The 22,858-nt window shown below is 34.2% G+C and overlaps 1 protein-coding gene across 6 annotated transcripts in view; it reads right to left on the minus strand.

The window, feature by feature from the left end:
• Positions 1 to 258: 258 nt before the first annotated feature.
• Positions 259 to 22,858, minus strand: part of PCDH9 (protocadherin 9) — a 1,146,030-nt gene continuing 1,123,430 nt past the window's right edge. For all 6 annotated transcript variants that reach the window (XM_061435053.1, XM_061435050.1, XM_061435052.1 and 3 more), the window contains one exon: positions 259 to 2,427. In XM_061435053.1, coding sequence (XP_061291037.1) covers positions 2,054 to 2,427 — 374 coding nt within the window. In that variant the 3' untranslated portion in view covers positions 259 to 2,053. The remainder of the gene's footprint in view (positions 2,428 to 22,858) is intronic.

A 22,858-nucleotide genomic window follows, 5' to 3' on the forward strand; every position in this document is an offset into this window, starting at 1 on the left:
TCTTTCCTGGAAAATCCCATAGATGGAAGAGCCTAGTAGGCCACAGTCCATGGGGTCTCAAAGAGTCGGACATGACTGAGCAACTTTCTTCTTCTTCTAGGAGAATTTAACTCTAACTTGGACCATATATTCAGAACATAAGTATTAAACCACTAACTAATTTTATAATTAAAATTTAGTTTTATCAACATATATTTATCTAACAATTAGAGTAGAAATCATCACTTTGGATTTTGAACAAGAATTAACACACTACAGTCAGGAATTCAGAACATTTATTGCAAGAGCTGAATAATTGTAAATAACGTAGAACTGGCAAAGCAGTAACAAGGATAATTGTTTAGATATTTATTCTGTCAAAGTCATCAAACACCCCTCACAAACCGACAAATATGTACTTCAATAAGTAATGCACCCCTACCCATTATTTTCCATTATACTGTGGAAAAAATGTGAATTGCTATTTACAAAGTAATTTTATTTTTGGTAAGAACAAATTATCTATCAGATTAGCAAACCATTTTTTTTTATTTTATTTTATTTTTTTTTAACTTTTAAGCTGTTGTTGAACCGTGGCATTAAGATAACTTTCACTTCTTTCAGTAAAAACATTTTGTTGCATGCTATTTATTTGTTTAAATCATCTGTCATGCCTTAACAAAAACCTCCTAAGAATGTTCGAATTTGGATTTGTTTGCACGTGCAACTGAGATCTTATTAACATTAGTTGTCACTCTGTTGGTTTGACCTAAGTGACAAGATGCTGGTACCCGCCAGGCATTGACCAACTATGATAACAAACAGTTAAACAGCAATAATTAGAGATTTATCCCTTAATATCCCCCAACTAGCCTACCTGGAGAATGTTCTGTTACATCATGAAGGCACAACACATTAAATATTTTGTGGCTATGGTCTAACACTTGTGTTACAACAACATTATTATATATGAGGATCAACACAAACTGCCATTTCAACAAAGTTGTAGACACACATTTGCCCAATTGAAACTATTTTGAATATTAATTTTTCTTTAATATATGCTAATTTAATATATTAATTCTGCATGAGTGACAAGCACAGGATATTACTTCACTTTCTGAAAGATAACACTTTCCCATTAGTATCTCATTTAATGCTACTAAATAAGTGATTTTGCTTTTGCCTACTTTGAAAATAAGGATGTCAAGAAAATAGGTTCTGAATTTTCAAGCTTTTGCAGAAGTCCTTTTATATATGAAGTTTTCATTTTTATCTTTATTTTTTAGAATTCCAGCAACATAAGCTATCATAAAAGAAGCAAGATTCCAGAACCTTTTCTTTAAACACAAGTATTTGAGATCTTTTGAACAATGTGTGTCAGGACAGACTATTAACGCAGAAACACCTCACTAAAAGAAACAACAAAAATAACAACAAAGAGGCAAACAAAAAAAGAAAGAAGCAACCATAAAACACAGAATTATGCTACAACATTTTTAGGTGAACGATATAAGTACACAAAGTTGTTAATAATAACTTGCTTCTATTTACAAATACTTTAACACTGATTGACTTACAAGTGTCCACTAATGTTGTTAACAGCACAATAGGTTTAATGCTTATCTTTTTAAGTTTTGTTTGAAGTATAATGTCAAGTATAGCAGTCTCAACACAGATCAATGACAAAAAGAGCACAATTTTTCTAACTGGATATGTCTTTCAGTCACTCTAATCCATGGAACTTCCTTACTCTCCAAATGCATATTCTATTATTCATAGCAGCAGTCCAGGGTCAAAATAAAATGCAATTTAAAAAAAGATATTTGCACAATGGAGATACTTCTGGAAAGTTTAATCAATCCTAGTAAATAAGATCATATGGCTAGTAAAACTATCTTCTCTCTTATGTGATAAAACATTGTATCCTCCATGGTGCCAACACAAAATTATGGGTATCCCTGCTCTAAGGGGCATAGTTGTAGAGATCTATTGAATACATAAAGCTCTGACACACACGGTATTAGCATGTCTATTTAGATTAAAGTCCTTAGGTCCCATATGGCCTTTTTTTTTAGAGTTGGTGCTCCTTAGGACTCTCAATAGCACCTCCTGCTTGCTTATAAGACTTCAGATTTGCCAAAGGAATGTCTGTCATGTGGCTGCCATTGTTGAAATGGCCTTCAGTGGAGACATACTGCTTACGGTCATTGAACTGGTTCCTGTTGCTATCTTCTTTCCAGGCTCTGGTCAGGGTGTGCCCATTCACAAGCTTGTCCTTCTTGATCCATTCTTTTTGGGGTGCAAAGGTTGAGAGAGGAGATTTAGGGTGTTGATATGGACCCAAGCCAGGAGGCATCCAGCAATTATCAGAGTGACCCAAAACCAAGCACTCTTGAGTGCACATCTCTGTAGCTTCAGCTAATCCTCGGGGGCCCAGAGGCCCATCTGCAGAGGACAAGAGACAGAGAAAATAAGGAAAGACAGTGGTTAGGGTTTTCATTTTAAATTATATCCTTAGAGAAAAACTGCACTGGTGATCTCATTTTCTCATGAAAATCTATTAAGTTAAGCAATTCATAGATATGATTCCCCATCCTTTTTTTCTACTTTTTAATTTTTGCAATGTTGTGTTGGTTTCTGCCATACAACAATGCAAATTAGCCATAATTATACACACATAATTATGTGTATAATTATCCCCTCTCCCCCTCTCCCCCTCTCCCTCTCTCCCCTCTCTTCCCTCCTTGCCCTCCCCCCATCCCATCCCTCCAGGCCATCACAGAGTGCAGACTGTAATCCCTGTGCTGCACAGTAGCTTCTCACCAGCTATCCATCTCACATCTGATAGTGTATATATGTTGATGCTACTTTCTCCATCTGTCGCACTCTCTCCCTCCACCACTGTGTCCACAAGTCTATTCTCTAGATTTGCATCTCCATTCCCTCCTTGAAAATAGGTTCATCAACACCTTTTTCTAGATTCCATATATATGCATTAATTCACTATATTTTTCTCTTTCTGACTGACTTCACTCTGTGTAACAGGCTATAGGTTCATCCACCTCATTAAAACTGAAATTCATTCTTTTTTATGGCTGAGTAATATCCTATCCTTTTAAGAATTACATAGAAGGAATAAAATTCCTTGTTTTGGAGATAAGAATTACTCTTTCCCTTAAGCCATTTTATATCTAGAGATACAGACAGATCAAAAAATAAGTAGATAGATATGGGTAAACAGATATACCCATGATACATCATTTCAGATCAACTTTTTCTATGACATATGTATTATTACCAATTCATGTCTTAATTCTCAATAAAAACTCATATTCATGAGAAATAATGAAATTTACAAAATTTTATGCACAATGCCAGAAGATGTTAATTAAAAACTCCAAGAATACAAAAAGTGTTACTTGAAATATAATATTAAAAGTAAATACTGTGAATAGTTAATCAAAATGATCTTCCATGTAAACATATATCTTAATATGAAATTCATTAAAATAACTTTGCAACATTCTTTTTTAATTTAAGTAATAATTTTAAAGAACATTTTAACTAAAGTATACTACTAAAGACACATCTGGTTGACTTCAAGCATTGTGAAATCCAAGTAAATAAAGATCCCATGTGGTTTCCTTCTAAGCTTAACCTATTTTCTTGATTTATAAATGTATCAAATAACCCAAATTTCACTAGAGTGAAAGTCTAGCTAGGTTGCAAATTGGAATGCATAGAGTGTAATATTCAAAGAGAAAAAAGTCATCATAGATATTTCTCTCTCTCTTTTTTTTTTACCAGAAGGCAATCTAAAACATTTTAACCATGATTTTGAAAGTAAACTATTCTCTGATTATGTAAAGAGAAAATCAGTTCTGTACTGAAAAACAGTAAGTGTCAAATGATAAATGGTTAAGGGTTAAGTTGGGTTTTTTGTCGTCATGTTTTCTTTCCCATGATTAAACAGTCAAGTGATAAGTGATAGCTTGAAAATTAGGAATTGATTTTACAAATGAGGTTAAGTATCAGATAGGCAAGAATGCTTGAGGCATAAAACATTTTCAAAAGCTAAGAGTCATCAGAATAGAAATGTAGAAGAAAACATCCCTGCGAGTTTGCCTACTCAACAATTAAAAGAGCCAACAATTGGAATGCAGGTCTCTGCTAAAACCCAAGTTAGCATTACTAATATTTTTAAGTGCCCAGTAATTGTGGAATATTTATATTAATATCTATTTGTCTTAATAATATTCTAGTTATTTCTTTCATGTTAAAAAAAAAATACTGCTGAGAAAGGTAACTGTTGTTGGCAAATACCTGACCTCCACACGCAGACAGCATCAGAACGGACACTGGATGTGAAAAGCGGAAAAAAAAAAAGGTGCTTAAAATGTACTCTTAATGAGATTTTAGTCTATTTTGAAATCTGAAGTCTGCTTTTTAGAATAACAGTAAACTTCCTTCCCATGTGATCCATAGTCCCATCCCCTCAAAAGTAAATAGTTTTATTTTTAAGACATATGTTCATTACTTAAAACTATTTCTCTCACAAATTTTCAGCGATCACTTATTCACTAGGATATTTAATTTAACCTTCTCTATGAGCCTTTCTGAAACTCCGATACTTTGGCCACCTCATGCAAAGAATTGACTCATTGGAAAAGACCCTGATGCTGGGAGGGATATGGGGACAGGAGGAGAAGGGGATGACAGAGGATGAGATGGCTGGATGGCATCACCAACTCGATGGACATGAGTCGACTCCGGGAACTGGTGATGGACAGGGAGGCCTGGCATGCTGCGATTCATGGGGTCGCCAAGGGTCGGACACGAATGAGCGACTGAACTGAACTGATGAGCCTTTCTCTGTCCTCTGAATTTTGCCCACACTTTAAAATTTCAAACTAATTTCTCCCTTATAGGTTTGCTTTGGTTTATTCAGTGGCTCTGTATCCACAAAGCAAACACATTCTGATTTTGTTCAAACTAATCCACGCCCCTTCCATCAGAATCACAGGCCTAGAAAATGCTTTTGTCTGGCTTGTTTTCATTTAATTACTGACTCTATCAAGGGGCAGTTTGCTTCCCATGTACCACAGCAAGCTTCCCTAACTTTGCTAATCCATATCTTGTATGCACTGGGAAGATTTCCATAGATCTTCCCCTATAAATGCATAACAAATTCCCTAATTGAACCCACTCAACTTTTACATTATGACATCTTTGTCTTTTGTCTTTAGGGTCTGTACACTCATGAGTAACATTTTTATTTTTGTTTTCTCTCAACTAGATTTAAAATCCATTCATGAAAAAAAAGGAATGATCTGTTTTCTGATTCTTCATGGTGCTAAACAATAGCAATGATTTATGCACACTGTTAATTGTTAATTAAATTTTTATGAGGTTGAAAATGTTCTAAGAAATTATTAAAGATATCCTCCACTTAAAAGGCAGAATTTAAACAATCAGAATATGCTGATTTCACAAATATCATACCAAAAGCTTCCTCAACAACAAATCTCTTCACCTTAGCAATACTTGTGACAGTTAATAAGTGAATTATTTAACTTCTCTGTTAAATATGTTCACTCCTTTCTAGACATCAATGGAGATAATCACAAGTTTGATATATAATATATCTTTAGGTCTATCAATCAATTTTTAACTTTTACTATTCCAGAATCATTAGTACATTTTTCTTTTCTTGTTAATAGCTCCAAAGTTGGGGGGAGGATTATTAGCTATCTTAGAAATATCAATAGCATCAAGATTTTATTACTCTATAAAAAGACAGTATGAAAGATTATTTTTTAAATAGTCTTATCCAATATACATTACTATCTTATTAAATTGAGGGTATTACCCAAGAACTGAGAACACTGTGTGTGTGTGTGTGTTGTGTGGACCTGAAATCTTCAGCACTGAGTGACACATTTTAACAAAAATAGTGTGCATTGTTTTTCAGAACTGATAACATTTATTTATTCCATTATTATTTACTGAGCATGTACTATATGCTGACACTGTGACAGGCACTGGGAATATAGCAGTTAACAAAGTAGATGTCAACAGTGTCCCCATGGAACTGTGCGCCTATCCTGGGAAACAAACAATTGCCTTAAAAGCAGCAAACCAAGAGCCAAAAAAAGGGTGTCATTGGGAAGAAGATAGGATTTAAGGAGGCTTGTCTCTTCACAAGGCAACAGGGGTACTTTGTTCCAAGTTATATAATTTCTACATTTTTCTGAAATTTCTTACAGATAACTGATAATTTTAAGACATTTACAGTTAACATTTGCGTGTACTATACAAAATCTTTAACTTACAAAAGTATTTTTCCATTAAATAGTGTTAATTGCTCTTTGAAAAATGTATGTGATTCATTCTTATAAATAAATTTGAAAGCTTCTGATAAATTTACAGAATTTCTGTAGATTCTTAGGTCAGTCTTTTAGGTATCTGCTTTACAAAATTTAAAGATTCATCAAAAAGTGGGACACAACACAATGATGGCAATTGCATGAGATCCAGGTTTTGTTACCTATAGCCTAAAAAAGAAAGGCCACCAGGCAGGGCCCCATGGAGGGTTGTACCAAGAACAGCATAAAAATAAGCTAGAATTGTAGTGGACAGTTTATGTATTGCCAAACAGGGTGGGAGGAGCTAGGTTCCGAGCACCCTCTGTGGATTGACTGACTTGAATAATTTTTCAGGTTCTAGGGCACAGAGGCTATCTCAAGTTATCTGACAACCTGACCTTTCCAGCAGTTAGGGTGTGTCCTTCATGACCTGCAAGTGTGAGAGCTCTAGAAGGGAAGTGGTGGGATATGAATTAACTCAGAAAGGGAAAGTGACCAACCAGGATCACAGAACTGGGTCTAACCGTCGTCTGTCTGTATAGAGATTTACCCATCTATCTATATAACCTCATTACAACAATTTGCTCATATAATTGAGCTCCATTGTTGGAAAATTTACTTTGCTTATTTTCTGGCAAGTTTCTATTTTAGGACCTGACATTAAATATGGAAAATTTTACTCTTTTTATTTTGACCTATGTATAATTTCCAGTGGTTGCCTGAAACACACACACACAATATGGGTTTTATTTTGAGAAATAGCAATTTTTTGAGAAATAGATTCCAAGTTTTCTTCCATAAAGTCTGTGTCATGAATTGGTAGAAAAAATAAAAACATTTTTATCATGAATTATTAAAGAGAACACAGTCATTCTACTGATTTCCTAAATATCCTGGTCCTTTAAAAGTTTATAATCTGAAGCATCTTAAACATTAAATAGTTTCCAGTTAATTTTTTCTCATTTTTAGAACCACTTACTGAATTGTTTTACATTTTTAAAAAAGAGAAAGACATTCTTCATAAAGCATTAATATTTAATGTTGTTATTTTCAAAATATAATTGAAAATAATTCATGATTCTCCATCAAATATATAGCATTTAAAATATCAGGGTTTCTTTGCTAATACTGCAAAACCTATATGCACTGAAATATTATCCTTTATCATTGACATATAATTATTTTTAATGTCATCACTATAAGAGGTTGTCTTAACTGATGAATAATTGTATTTATTTTTCATAATTCCCTCAACAAGTGTTTATTGAATATCCAACATGTATCAGAAATGTGCTGGATTCTTAATAAATTTTGAAATTGTGTGTGTGCATGTGTGCATGTGCATGCATGTGTGCATTATGCTTCCCTACTTCTCCAAATTTTTCATAAATTTTGATGTCCTATTTCTGTCATGTTATACAATATCTACTTAGAATTCAGATCAGGATTGAAAACTGCTTATAAATACTTTCCATAATTTCAGCCTTATACTAATTACTTCCGTTTTATTTTTAAAAAGTATTTTAAAAACCCTATCATGATTTTTTTAACACTGAAATATTTATTGATTTAAAAAAAAAAAAGCTAAATTACTTTTCCCTCTCACAAATGCAATCTTTGAGTTTGGTTATCTTTCTTGGTTTTTGAATGTCTAAAGACACAAGTGTTAATAAAACTGTCCAAGCCATCTGTCTCTGCATTTAAATGCTGAAAGCAAAAACGAAAGCACATGAAAAGCTTCTTGAAAATCATCTCAGTTAATGTTTATATCAGGTCTCAATGAATTTCCCTCTCCATCTTTGGCCAAATTCACCTTCCTGCTCAAAACCAAAACAAACTAACAAACAAAAAAACAACAGCAACCTGTTTATGATTTAGGCATCAACAGCTGTCATAGAGCTGCTTGAATTGCTGACTTTTAATGTGCAGGTTCAAAATGTGAAACTATCCAATTTGATGGATCTCCAGCTATACTTCAATGGCAGCATACTTGAATGAGCTTTGATCTCATTTTGTTATACCCAGAAGCAGAACTGTTACTTCATTGATTAACTCACTGCTGTAATTAACAAGTGCCTTCTGGCCTGGTGTCCACCTGCTTTTCGACCTGATGATTTGAAACCCTTTCTTTCCGAAGATCGAAACTGATAAACTGACATGTAAAAAAAATCATGAGAACGTTCATATTTCTCATTAGATTTCAAACTATATGACAGTTTGGACTTTTACATGAATAAATTTTCCTTAGAATTTTTTCCTATTGGGTAAAATAAGACTAAACAGACTGCCAAAATTGAATTGTAAAATAGATGTCATTTTTATATCATTTTGGTTCAAATTCATCACATCTCACTCAATTTTTGTCTCATTCAAATTTTATTATAGAAAAATACCTCTTTCATGCAAAACATATCTGATTGTCATGTTATAATGGCCTTTTTGTGGTTAGACCATATATCATTATTTTTATGCAAAACAACTGTTAAGTTCCAGTTTTACTGTATTGTCCTCAGAAAAAGTACCTTAAAAGGTAGCATGATGTAGTACGCAAAGAGTTGTGCACCAGTAAACATCTTAAAGTGGAAGATGTATCCACTGACTTGAACTTGCTGAAGCAATTTACCTGATCTCTAGGCCTAGTGATAAAATTCCTTGTTTTAATAAAATTTCTGGTTTAGAGTAGGTTTTTATCCTATTACTTTGCTTTGTACTTGCTATTGATTTACTGAGAAAAATCCTAGTTATTATACTTGCTTCTTTCCTTACTCAACTTCCTATAAAAAGTTTCAGGGAAACAAAAATTCTCACCTACTACACTACTAGGTAACTTTAGTATCTCTAAGAGACCAATATAAAAAACTTAGTATTTTTACTATCTCATTTTCACCCTCAGTTTATTTCTAATTCTTTTACATTTTTGTGAGATAAGATGCAGCGGTGATAACAATTTTTTATCATGGATTACCCTGAGTAGAAAGCTAAGTCACTTGATGGGGCCTCCTACTATCTCCACACACTACTGATGAGTTTCAGATATGAATCACATTGATTAATTTGCTTCCAGTCTGAAAATGGTCAAAGTTAATTTTGAATATGAGAGTTGACATGAAAACTGAGGAACCTGCTCAGCATTGCTCATAATCCCTTTTGGTAATATGATCTCTATTTTAGATCACATTATCCTATATCCAATTGATAATTTAAAATCAATATTACATGGGAATAGATACGAGTTATTACTCTGCCCAGAGAAACAATCAAGGGGTACAAATTTCAATCCCATATAAACTCAGATTTGCATATAAAATAGTATAGCATAGTTATGTGGACAGTCTAAATCCAAAAATAAATCTGGCAAATTTGATTATGCCTATAGGAAAAATATTTTTCATTCATTCACTGAATAATTTTTGTTTGATCTCATTAGGTTCAAGAGATTCTTGCATACAATATCTAAATTCCGAACTAGTTCACAAATCTCAGGTCAGGCGATCATCATAACTCAGGCCAACAGAAATAGATTTGAGCCCCAGTAAAACAATGAATGGACAGGGCAGACTAGCGTGCTGCAGTCCATGGGGTTGCAAAAAGTCGGGCTGGACTGAGTGACTTTACTGAACTGAACTGAAAACAATGAATTAGTATAAACTTTGTGAAATTAATTTTAGATTCACTATTTCCTAGTTTCTCATCTAAAACTTGAGAGTCAAAGATTAAATTTTGATGTATGACATCTACCGGCCTTTTATTCCTTTGTTAAATATCACTGTGGCTTGTCATATATAATCACATTTTCAGTGTTATTTTCATTTTACTAATGAGAAGTCCAAGATAGAGCAAAGAAATTATAAATCAACTGTTCCTGTAGTGTATTACTTACATCATATTAAGTCTTGGAATGTGAAAGTATGATTGGAACAAGTATTTATATTTATCAATCTAAGTAAAAGCTATAATCTAACTTTTAGTTAATAGCTCAAGTTTAAACTCAAAATTGTGACATCATCTACAGTCACCTTGAGAAACAAATACAGAAATCTCATACCAGCAGGATCTGACAAAACCTTTGGTTAACAAGTAAACAAGGATTAAATGTTTTACACGTTCTGTTCCTCATACAGATTTTTTTCCTTGGTCACAGATGAAAAGTCAACATTTGTGGATGGAGTCAGTCCAAATGCAATAACACATGGCCAGCCTAAGCAGCAGATTCTCTGCCAGAGAGGATATTGCTATTTGGACAGACTTTATAGCCCACAAAGAATGGAGAGTGCCTCCTTATAAATCTTTAGCTTTCTACAGCATGGCTTGAATATCAGGTCCCTTTTTTTTTATCATCTGCTAAAGCTAATGGCTGTAAAGAAAATACTTAGATAATTTTATTGATTCACCATTCACATTAGATGTTGCAATCAATGAAATGACAATAGTCTAAGGTCACTGATTATTTAAATTAACTCAAATTTTTACCCAATTGCATGGTATGCAATAGCTTATTTATATTATTGCAAACTATATCTTCTTTCTCCTATAGTTCACTATTTCTTTTTCTCATATTTGATGTCCTTCATTTTACAAAGTTATTCATATACTGATATTTCCTGAATTACTGTTCATTTCCTACAATCTGTATAACTTCTCAAAAAACCACAGTAAATCTTATTTGATATACAACATGTTTTTAGGAGCAAATCTCAGGTATGAAGAAATGAAGTAATTCATACAGATGAATTTCAGGCTGAGATTCAAATTTAAAAAGAAGCAATTTATATAATCTTACCTCCTCTTAAAAACTCTCAGGTACTTCTGAATCCAGACCAGTAGTACATAATAGTGTGAAGTAATTTATCTCACACAATTTCCATTCTCTCATATTTCAGGTGTATTTAATTAGAATGAAAAAACTGGTGAAGTTTGTTTTTATTTCCCCAGTTCTCTGATAATTTTCACCTGGGACCTTTAAATGCAGCCTTGTTCCCCCCTGAGTCTCTGGGTAGACATTCTACTTCTCCTGATCTCCAAAGGGTGTAGAGACTCGTCCTTGGTTATTTTAAGCAATGGGAAATTTGTGAAAAACATTTTGGTAAATTGTTAAACATTTAAAGGCTTCACAAATTTTATATTTTAAAAACTGTCTTAAAGATTTTCTTTTTTAAAAAATAGAATAAGCTATCCCCTGTGATCTATAGGGATGTGTGTGTGGGTGTATATGTTTACACATAGATTTTACCATAACTTTGAATTAATAGATTGTAGATCAGTACTTCTCAAATGTTAATGTGCATATGAACCACCTGGAGAAAATGTAAAAATGCAGAATCAGATTCAATAATTCTGGGATCCTGAGTTCCTTCATTTCGTAGGATCTCTCAAATGCTGTTACTTCAAGGCCCTCTCTTGGAGATGCAAGCATATTGAGTACTTATCTATCTCCATGGGATACTTTCCCAGTGTTCTACACAATTTAAAGTTCTCAAATATGTGCTTGAATCAGAGTTAGCTGGAGGGCTTATCATATAAATTGCCTGGCCATAACCAGTAATTTTCATTTTATATATTTAAGGTGGAGCCTTGAACTTTCTGTTTTAACAAGTTCCCTGGTGCTGTTATACTTTCCTGATTTCTCCAAGCCATCACTAGCCTCTGTGTTTCAGTTCCATTTGATGACACTATAGCTTTTTCCAGATCCTGCTCAGTGTTCTTTATCTATACTTCTAAGTGAAATTACATCATTATGCAGTCTTATAAATCATGTGTGTGTGTGTGTGTGTGTGTGTGTGTGTGTATGTATTAGCAATTCCCCAACTTACATTTTCAGCCCCATTATCATTCTCTTGTGGCAATATCAACATATCTGACTCATGGCTCCTCAGCATCATTTATATTTCTAATTAGCATTTCCAATTAATGTAATTCTTTCTTTTTTTCCCCAAACATGCTACTCTTCCTGAAATTACCATTCTTGTGTATGGCATACATTCTTGTGTATGGCACACAATCACCTGCTTGCTCCATTCAGAAACAAACAAACAAAAAAGGAGTCAGACTTGGCACCTGAGAGGCAGAAATCTAAGTTTCTCCAACCTAATTCCTGGGACTAGAAACATACAATATCACACAAGTGGTAATGTTAAATTATATGGTTGCTACATACTGAAGGTTTCTGTCTGGCAAATTCATATGTTGAAACCAATGTGATGGTATTTGGAGGAGGGATCTTTGGGAAAGGATCAGGTTTAGATGAAGTCATAAGGCTGAAGTCCTTGTGATGAAATTAGTGCCCTTATAAAAAGAGACCAGAGAACTAGATCGTTTACTCTCTCTCTCTCTCTCTCTGCCATGTACAGCAAGAAAGGTGCTGTTTGCCAACTAGGAAGGCAGATCTCCTCAGACACCAGTTTTGCCTGTACCTTAATCTTCGTCCTCCCAGCCTTCTAAATTGTGATAAATAAATATTCCCTGTTAAAGCAAGTCTATGATATTCTGTTAAAGCAGCTTGTACTAAGACAATGGCAAAAGGGGATTTGCAGATATAATAAGGACACTCATCAACAAATAAAGTTGATTATTAGTTAAGAAACTAAACTATATTTGTTTAACTAAAATAATCACCTGAACTCTTGAAAATCAGGGAGATTTCTTTAGCTATTGGAGAAAGAAACTCAGATTCAAAGTACAAGAAAGACTCATTATGTCACTGGTATATTTGAAGATGGAAAGGACCACGTGAAAAGGACTGGAGAGCAGCTTTTAACTGCTGAAAGAAACCACAGCTGGGCAGTCATCAGGACACAGGGAACTCAGTCCTACAACCATAGGAACAGGATTCTGCCAACAGTCTGTGTGAGTTAGAAAATCAGATTCTTTCTCAGAGCCTCATGAGAACAGTCCAGTACAGTTGATAACTTGATTTTGGCCTCTGAGACCCTATCTATGGCAAGCACGCTTGGACTCCTGAGATAATAAATGGCTGGAAACTGAGATGATAAATTTTTGTTGCTATAACTAAGTGGTGGTGATTGTAACTCATAAATAGACTACTAATATGTCTGTCTGTCTCTTACTCAAGATACACACAGTCAATCAGCAAGTTTTTCAGCCTACCTCCATCCCTAAAAACTCACCACCGCAAGTTACTATTATTTCCTAGCTGGATTCCCTTTTTCACTTTGTGACATTCTATGCTCCGATCCTTAATTAGAGCCATGTATATCACCGACTCAATGGACACGAGTTTGAGTGAACTCCAGGAGTTGGTGATGGACAGGGAGGCCTGACATTCTGTGATTCATGGGGTCACAAGGAGTCAGACACAACTGAGCGACTGAACTGAACTGAACTGATATATAGTTATTAGTACATAGGTAGTATATTCTTATTAGTTTTCTTTTGCTGCTACAACAAATCATCACAAACTTTGTGACTTAAAAGAACATCATCTTATAGTTTTGGAAGTCAAAATTCTGAAAATACGTTTCACTGGATTGAAGTCAAGGTGTTAACCAGGCTGCTTTATCCTGGAAACTCTGAGGGAAAAATCCATCTCCTTCCTTTCTTCAGCTTCTAGATGTTGTCTATATTTAATAGTTTCTGGATCTTTCTCCATATTCAAAGCACATACTCCAAGTATCCATTTCTGTTATCACATTACCTTCTCTAACTCCTCCTGCACCCCTCTTTTAAGGACTGTTATGATTACACCCTGCTTATGTAGCTAATCCAGAATAATCACATCTCAAAATCCTTAATTTAATCACATATTCAAAGTCTCTTTTGTGATGTAAGATCACACAGTTGCATGTTTGGGGATGAGGATGTGAGTATATTGGGGGGTTATTCAGCCTAACACAGTATTTAATGCGAACATTTTGGCTTCCAAGGACATCAGAATACAAGTCACACTCCTTTCCATGGCTCAGAGTTCCATACTATCTGGCTCCTGCCCAACTCTCTGATTCATATCAGTACTCCCTCTGCCACCTTCTCTCCTCAACTCCACCTTACTCCCTCTGCTCAGCTATACTAACACTCTTGATGTGGCTGAAATACATCAAGACTAATGAGGTCTCAGGACCTTCAGATTTGCTATTATTTGTGTCTGGACTATTCTTCTTATAGGCCTCACTTCATTTAGATGTTTAGTCAAATTTGATTTTTCATACATTTTCTGATCACCTTATAAAAAATAATATCCTTTACTCATTCAGTCTCTATTCCTTTACCCAATTGCATTTTTTCTGAAAAACACTACTTATTACCTGTCACCATATATTTATTTGTTCACAGTCTAGCTTTAACACTAGAATGGAAACCCCACAAAGCCAGGTAATTTGCTTTTAGGTAACTCTCTCCTCAACACCTTTACAATGGCCTGGCATACTGTAGATTATTTCTAAATAGATTTTTGAAAGAAAAGAATACTTTAAATTTCTTCTGAACCCCAAATCAGTGAACTAACACAAAAGTATATGTAAAACAGTTTTTGACAAGTCATTTAAATCAGAAAATAGTTAATAATCAAATCGGTTTACTTTTACTTAAGAAACATTGCTAAGAGTACACAGCATAAAATTTCACCAAGATAATATTTGGGATGTCTAAATGGTATTAATAAGTGCAAAATTGCTGCACTTATGTGTCACCTTATTTGAGTCAATGCAAGTGGAATGCCCCAAAGTGAAACATAATTAGATTGCTACCTATATCCCACTGAACTGCTTAATCATGTCATAAAATTCATAATTCCTCTCACTGAGCTCTTTAGATGTTTTCTAAAGTCTAGATTCACAGGATATGTAACAGAACAATTCTCTAAAGCCTGAAGATACCAAAGTAACTTATTAGCAATTATTCTGTAGCAGAGTTCCAATGAGATTCAGATAAGTATGCAGGATTTTGCCCTTTGTTACAGGTATGTTTAGGTAAATGGGAGGGTATTTAGAAAAAAAATTAAGTTGATTAGGGATTGTATTAAAATCCTAAAAGTAGCTTAGACTCAATAAATATATGGCTTACAACTATTGAGGGGTGAAATTACTTTTCACAAATTTTAGAGAAAAGTGTGATTTTAAAAGAGGCTAATATGCCACATTAGATTACATGTAGAATAGCATGGTGAAATCCATTGCTTAAATTTAGTTGTACATAAAGAAAAACTATTCTAAAATGAGAAGCATAATGTTATATTTTGAAAGAATTACCTAAGGGGACTGTTGAAAATGCCATTACTTCATTATTGAAAATGGCTTGTATAATGGAGTATTGTGGAGAGAAATCTTGCCCTCTCGGGATAATGCATAGGATTACTCATTCCAAACTAAATGTATGTTTATCTCTGAATGCACATTGAAAATCCAGAGAAATTACTTCATTAATATAGGTCTTTGAAAGATAGATTTCTCTATTAAAATAATGAATATAATGTGAATTTTATAACATCTATATAAATTTATCTGAGATTTCCTGCAGTATTTCCTGTTATGCCTATTGCAAATCAGAGATCATAATTTTCTGAAGATAGAAGACAAGTTACAGTTCTTTAGTATTTCACTATTTTACTGGTAGTTGACCATATGCCCCAACTATTCAATGCATATAAAGTTGCCATACTTATCATCAAAAATATAATTTTGTGATAATTTTATGAGATATGAATCATTTATCATTTTTCTGAAACAGAACAATTTTGTTGCAATATCAATACACAGTCACATTTAATCAACAATATTTAAAATTTTCTCAAAAAAAATTTTTTTCTCAAGATTTAGTTGATGTGTGCATGAAAAATTTTAGGAAAACCAGTACTACTCTCAAAATAAAGCTTTTTAGTGAATGTAAGAAAACAAAATAAGGGAAAGGCACTGTCACTAATTTTGTATCCGGGAGATACAAAATAGAATTTTGTATCCAGGAGAAAAATTCATGACATGAAAATTTGACCTGAGAGTTTTTTTTTTTTTTTTCCCCACTCTGGGTTATTTCAATAACTTCTTTGGGGGAGTATGGCTAATCATGTGTGCTTCCTATCTAGATCTGCTATCCCTTTGCAATTAACTATGTATTTTTATTATCTTCCAATCTGTCTCATCAAAATGACCCATCTCTTGGGCATAATTGGTGGTTTCCTATTCTGATAAGCTCATTAATCTTACAACGTTATTGACCAAAATGCTAATTGTTATCCTTTAAAAGGATAAAGAATGTCTACACTTCAGTAAGAGCCTTACAGAGCCAATTCAATCCATACATATGAATATTTGAAACGATGGCAGAAGAATGTGATTTTGCGATAGAGGTGACTTTGAGGCATCCATCAAATCACAATATGAAAGTGTGTTTCCCCATAAGCTGGCATAGCTTGGGTATCTTTCAGTGGCACCAAAGGAATGGCACTCAAAAGGGTTAACTGAAAAATGTTTGATGAAGGAGGACTCTCTTTAGTGTGGGCTCAGAAAGTAAACTATAAAAAAGTCATGAGAGAAGCCAAAACCTGAAAATGTAGGAAAATATTACCACTCCTAGGCCTAAAGAGGTAAGGAAAGGGGCAGGGGCAATATGCTTAGAATCTAAAAATAACTATGGAAAATTTATTCAGGAAATCACAAAGTGAACTTGTAAAATAGGAGCAAATGTTGGAAACTTTTTTGTTTTTGCAAATCACCAGATATAAATCTAGTAAATATCCTTTGAGATAACCTTCAAAGTGGAATTCAAACTTTAAAGACCAAAGTGATCGAAACACAATTTTGAAATCTTTTATGGTCATCTACCACTAAATGAGAAATGCATGATTAATTTGGAAACTACAGTTTCTATTAACTATTATAATATGTAAGCCAATTATTAGGATAATGTCATAATATAATTTAAAAATTCAGAGCTGTCTTGTGACTTGATGGAAAGAGAGCTAGTAAGAATGAATGGAATATTTCATTGTATTTTTAATATTTCAGCAAAAATTCCTGAAATGCTACTCTTTATATACTCACCAAGAGTTGTGTTCTATATATATATAGATCATTGCAAGATAACGAACCTAGCATAACTTCATTGGAAAGAAATATTATTAGTAAATTTATAGATTACATGTCTGTGTCTGTTTTACTTTATGTAGTAAACTACAGTTAAAATACATGATTCCAGTTTAGAGTTCTTGAGGTGGGCTCTGTGCCTTAGTCTACCACATCACTAAAAATCACAAGACAGCTGGCCCTGGTCGAATATTATCAATACTGCTTAGAATGTCAGTTTGTTTCTCTCTAATAGAAGTGAGCTGCACAGTGAACCTTTACTTTTTAATCTAGATGACAGTCAAAGGTTTCGAGATCTGTGAACCTTTGGCAAGATTTATAATGTTAAGTTGTCATCTAAAACAATTGGTATGGTTTTGGTTCAAAATTAGCCAGTAAGAGTATTTTTTATCTGGCTGAAGTAACCCCAGAATGTTCTCCCTGTCAGCATAGAATGTAAATAGAACTTTAACAAACAGCGTATTTCACAACCATATTATTGATAATAAATTACTTGCAGCTACTACTTGGGGAATGCCTATGTATACGTACCCATCTATCTATCCATAAGCACACTATCTTAGTTACAGTTACCAAATTGACAGTCCATTATTTTAGTTAATATAATTATATTATATAGGTCTTAACTATATTCTCCAAGCCTCTTTTTACTGAAAGATGACATAGACTGAAAAATATATTATTGAATTAAACAGATGATTTAAGATCACAGAGATTTGAGCATCCTCAATTTAAGCAGTGCTACTGAACCAAATTTCTTCCTCTTTCAGAGCATTATTCATGAAATCCAAGGCATTGCTAGAATCTTCCCAGGAGATCCAGTGGTTAAGACTCTCTGCTTCCAGTGCAGGGTGTTGCAGGTTTTATCCCTGGTGGGGGAACTAAGATCCTATACACCTCACCAAAGGAGGGGGTAAAAAAAAAATTGCTTCTTTGTAATTACTCTTACAGCTCTTAAAATATATTGTCTTGTCAGTTGAATATGCTACATACACTTTATGCAAAGCTTAAAACATATACCTTGCATTGCTACAGGATCATGCCTGATTGGCTCCTGAAGGAAGCTATAAATACATACTGATGATTATAAACTGCTCTTCAAATACTGTGACATCAAGTTGAAGAAAGTCACAAGTATAAACTAGGAGACATGCAAGGATCCTCCTCAGCTGCAGGGTCTTAATTTGCAATTAGATTTTTCTGCTTGTGATAAAGTAAAGATTCAGTGATTTAAAAGAAAAAAAAAACCTGCTTGTTTCAGAGGGTGAAAGAATGACATTCTAATTAATTTTAGAAAGATAATTAGAAATAGAAACTATGAAATATATTTTTCTTGAATAAAAATGTTATGAAATTGGTATCCAGGTGCATGATCATGGGTGAAGGTCAGCATAGCACTGTCAATGTATTTATATTCATATAAATTATTGTTGGTTAACAGTCATCAATGCTATTTTAGGAACTAATGCTGTTTGAAAGTAGCTGGCTGGCTGCCAATCCCAGAGCCCTTTGAATCTCTAGGATGATCAGGTCAACACTACTAATAAAACTCAAGGCTGTTTTCATTTGTTTCTTTAATTTAAATGGTTACTATAGATACACAGGTTGTGTCCATAAATATACAGAGCATTTGCTTTTTCTTAACTTGTTCTCTCTAATTGCTGATGACAAGATAAGCAATTTCTATTTGTGTTTTATGAACTCTTCTAAGACTTGAAATTGCTTGAAATTGCTGGGTTTTTTCTTTTTTCTTATTGGCTACTTAATGCTTCTTCACTGTAGCTCACTGTGGTTCACTTTTCTTTCTTATTATTCTTTCTTTGTTTATTTACTAGCTCACAGTGTCTTTTGCACCTAGCTACAGCACCAGCAGACTAAAAATGTGCTTAGGCTTATGATATTACTGACTCATTGACTATTATTAAGCCTAAATAATAAAGGAAACTGATAAAATGACCCAAATTACATTAACAAGGTCATATACTGTATTTTTAAGGAACATGGATGGTGTGACTATTATCATTACTTGGAATTGTTATTAAATTGATGTCACATTATCTTTGCTGTTTTTCTTAAACACATGCTGGATTTTTCTTTTTTCTTTCTTTCCATGAAAATACATTCCAGAGCCATAGTATTCAAGTACCTAACAAAATGTACCAAATGCAGGGAGAGAAGCCAAGCCATTCCATTCTCTCTGGTTATCTCAATGACAGATATAAATTAACCTTTGATCATTTTGACTGGGAAGATCAATATTGATTGTGAAAATGGCCACAACTCAGTTTTTCTACACAGAAACTGCCCGAGTGTTTAAACGTATGAATCAAAACTCTGACACAGTCAGATTCAACTTGAGTAGCAGCACTTAGTGAGGTTAGGGATTGAAAGACAGGCTGGATTTAAGGTAAGTTGGCAATTTATTTCTGTTTATGATTTACCACCTTAAGCCAACACATGTTTTGTTGAGCCATCTGCTTCCTTCATATGATTAGAGAACAAGGCACAGGCCATATTTCCCATACTTATTCAACAGCAGACTTGGTGGTGACTGCATGGATACTGTCCTTATGAATTCAAGAACTTGTATTTTCAGCTAGGAAAGTGTGTTATATGAATGTTGGAAAGGATGTACTTTAGTAACCGATAACATGAAGTTTTCTGAAGTAGATCCAGTGATTTCACAATTAGTACTTACTGGACATTTTAATTTCATTTGCATATGCACATATGTTCATTCTTAATTTAGCTAGCTGTATGAAAAAGCCCTATATATTTACTGTCCAAATTGATTACATAATTTATGAGTTGTTAAAGCTGCCTGGCTCTTTTTCTTTATTAAAAAACATTCTTTCCAATCATACTTAACAGGAAAACTACTCCACTGTGATTTATGATATTATGAGTTTCCATTTTGAAAAGCAAAAATACAGTTTTAACAGAACTATTAAGTAAGATCAAGATGAAAAGAATTACTGCATTTCTAAACATTAATATATCCAATGTCCCTCTTTCTTGACAAGAATATCAGTGCAGATATTAATTATGATATATAGAATGACTCATCAAGACACCTAAAACCTTGATTTTCATCCCCTCTGGTTCTCTGTTGGGTATGATGAATAGTTTGTATAGGAAAATTAAAAAGTGGTTTTCTGTCATGTTAAATGAGAGTCTTCACAACCTTCCATTCAATATCTTCCCAAAGCATTTGACTTTATTTCAGAAATTAACTTTAGGAAAGGAGCTATTATTAAAAATTATTTGAGAGGGAGTGATCAATGCAAAGAAATATAGGAAGGCAACAGAATGGGAAAGACTAGAGATCTCTTCAAGAAAATTAGAGAAACAAAGGGAACATTTCATGCAAAGATGGTCACAGTAAAGGACAGAAATGGTATGGACCTAACAGAAGTGGAAGAGATTAAGAACAGGTGGAAACAATACACAGAACTATACAAGAAAGATCTTCATAACCCAAATAACCACGGTGGTGTGATCACTCATCTAGAGCCAGACATCCTGGAATGCGAAGTTAAGTGGGCCTTAGGAAACATCACTATGAACAAAGCTAGTGGACCTGATGGAATTCCAGTTGAGCCATTTCAAATCTGAAAAGATGATGATGTGAAAGTGCTGCACTCAATATGCTAGCAAATTCGTAAAACTCAGCAGTGGCCACAGGATTGCAAAAGGTTAGTTTTCATTCCAAACCCAAAGAAGGGCAATGCCAAAGAATGTTCAAACTACAGCATAATTGCACTCATCTCACATGTTAGCAAATTCATGCTCAACATTCTTCAAGACAGACCTCAACAGTTTGTGAACCGTGAACTTCCAGACATTCAAGCTGGCTTTAGAAAAGGCAGAGGAACCAGAGATCAAATTTCCAACATCCATTGGATCATCAAAAAAGCAAGAGACTTCCAGAAAAACATCTATTTCTGCCTTATTGACTATACCAAAGCCTTTGACTGTGTGGATCACAGCAAACTGTGGAAAATTCTGAAAGAGATGGGAATACCAGACCACCTGACCCACCTCTTGAGAAACCTATATGCAGGTCAAGAAGCGACAGTTAGAACTGGACACAGAACAACAGACTGGTTCCAAATCAGGAAAGGAGTACATCAAGACTGTATATTGTCACCCTGCTTATTTAACTTATATGCAGAGTACATCATGCAAAATGCTGGGCTGGATGAAACACAAACTGGAATCAAGATTGCCAGGTGAAATATCAATAACCTCAGATATGCAGATGACACTGTTCTTATTCCAGAAAGTGAAGAAAAATTAAAGAGCCTCTTGATGAGTGAAAGAGGAGAGTGAAAAAGTTGGCTTAAAGCTCAACATTCAGAAAACTAATATCATGGCATCCAGGCCCATCACTTCATGGCAAATAGATGAGGAAATAGTGACAGATTCTGGTTTTGGGGGCTCCGAAATCACTGCAGATGGTGATTGCAGCCATGAAATTAAAAGACGCTTTCTTCTAGGAAGAAAAGCTATGACCAACCTAGACATCATATTAAAAAGCAGAGACATTACTTTGCCAACAAAGGTCCATCTAGTCAAAGCTATGGTTTTTCCAGTAGCCATGTATGGATGTGAGAGTTGGATCATAAAGAAAGCTGAACATTGAAGAATTGATGCTTTTGAACTGTGGTGTTGGAGAAAACTCTTGAGAGTCCCTTGGACTGCAAGGAAATCCAACCAGTCAATCCTAAAGGAAATCAGTCCTAAATGTTCGTTGGAAGGACTGATGCTGAAGCTGAGACTCCAATTCTTTGTTCATTTGATGCAAAGAACTGACTCATTGGAAAAGACCCTCATGCTGGGAAAGATTGAAGACAGTAGGAGCAGGGGATAACAAGGATTAGATGGTTGGATGGTATCACTGACTCAGTGGACATGAGTTTGAGCAAGCTCCAGGAATTGGTGATGGACAGGGAGTCCTGGTGTGCTGTAGTCCATGGGGTTGCAAAGTGTCAAGCATGATTGAGTGTCTGAACTTAACTGAACTGTACTTTAATGAGTTACTTATTCTTGAACTTGGTGGATGAATTTATTAAGAAACAATTCCTGAACAGTGAGTCATTTAGAGGCACTAGCAGAAAACTAAACTGTGTATATGTGTAGAGAAATATTCCAAATCATATTGATATGCAAATGATAAAATTTTTAAAAACCACTGAATCATTGTGCTTGATTTTGTTTTAAGGAATTGAAGAGTTTTGCTCCTTGACTTTTCTCATAATTTGAATTATTGATTCTAAAGCACAAATTTGAAAAGCAGTGTAAATAAAATATAATTTTTATTTTAAGTGTTCTTATTTGCTCTGTTTGGCTTTAGAACTTATATTTTTGGAAACTATTGTGGCATAACATCTTCAGTAGATTTTAAAGTGAGTGTTTAAGGCAAAAGTCAGATATAACCAGAGCTACTCTTGACATTCACTCGGCATGTCAAGTTGCTCA

The sequence above is a fragment of the Bos javanicus genome, chromosome 12 (genome assembly GCF_032452875.1).
Source record: "Bos javanicus breed banteng chromosome 12, ARS-OSU_banteng_1.0, whole genome shotgun sequence".
Lineage (NCBI taxonomy): Eukaryota > Metazoa > Chordata > Mammalia > Artiodactyla > Bovidae > Bos > Bos javanicus.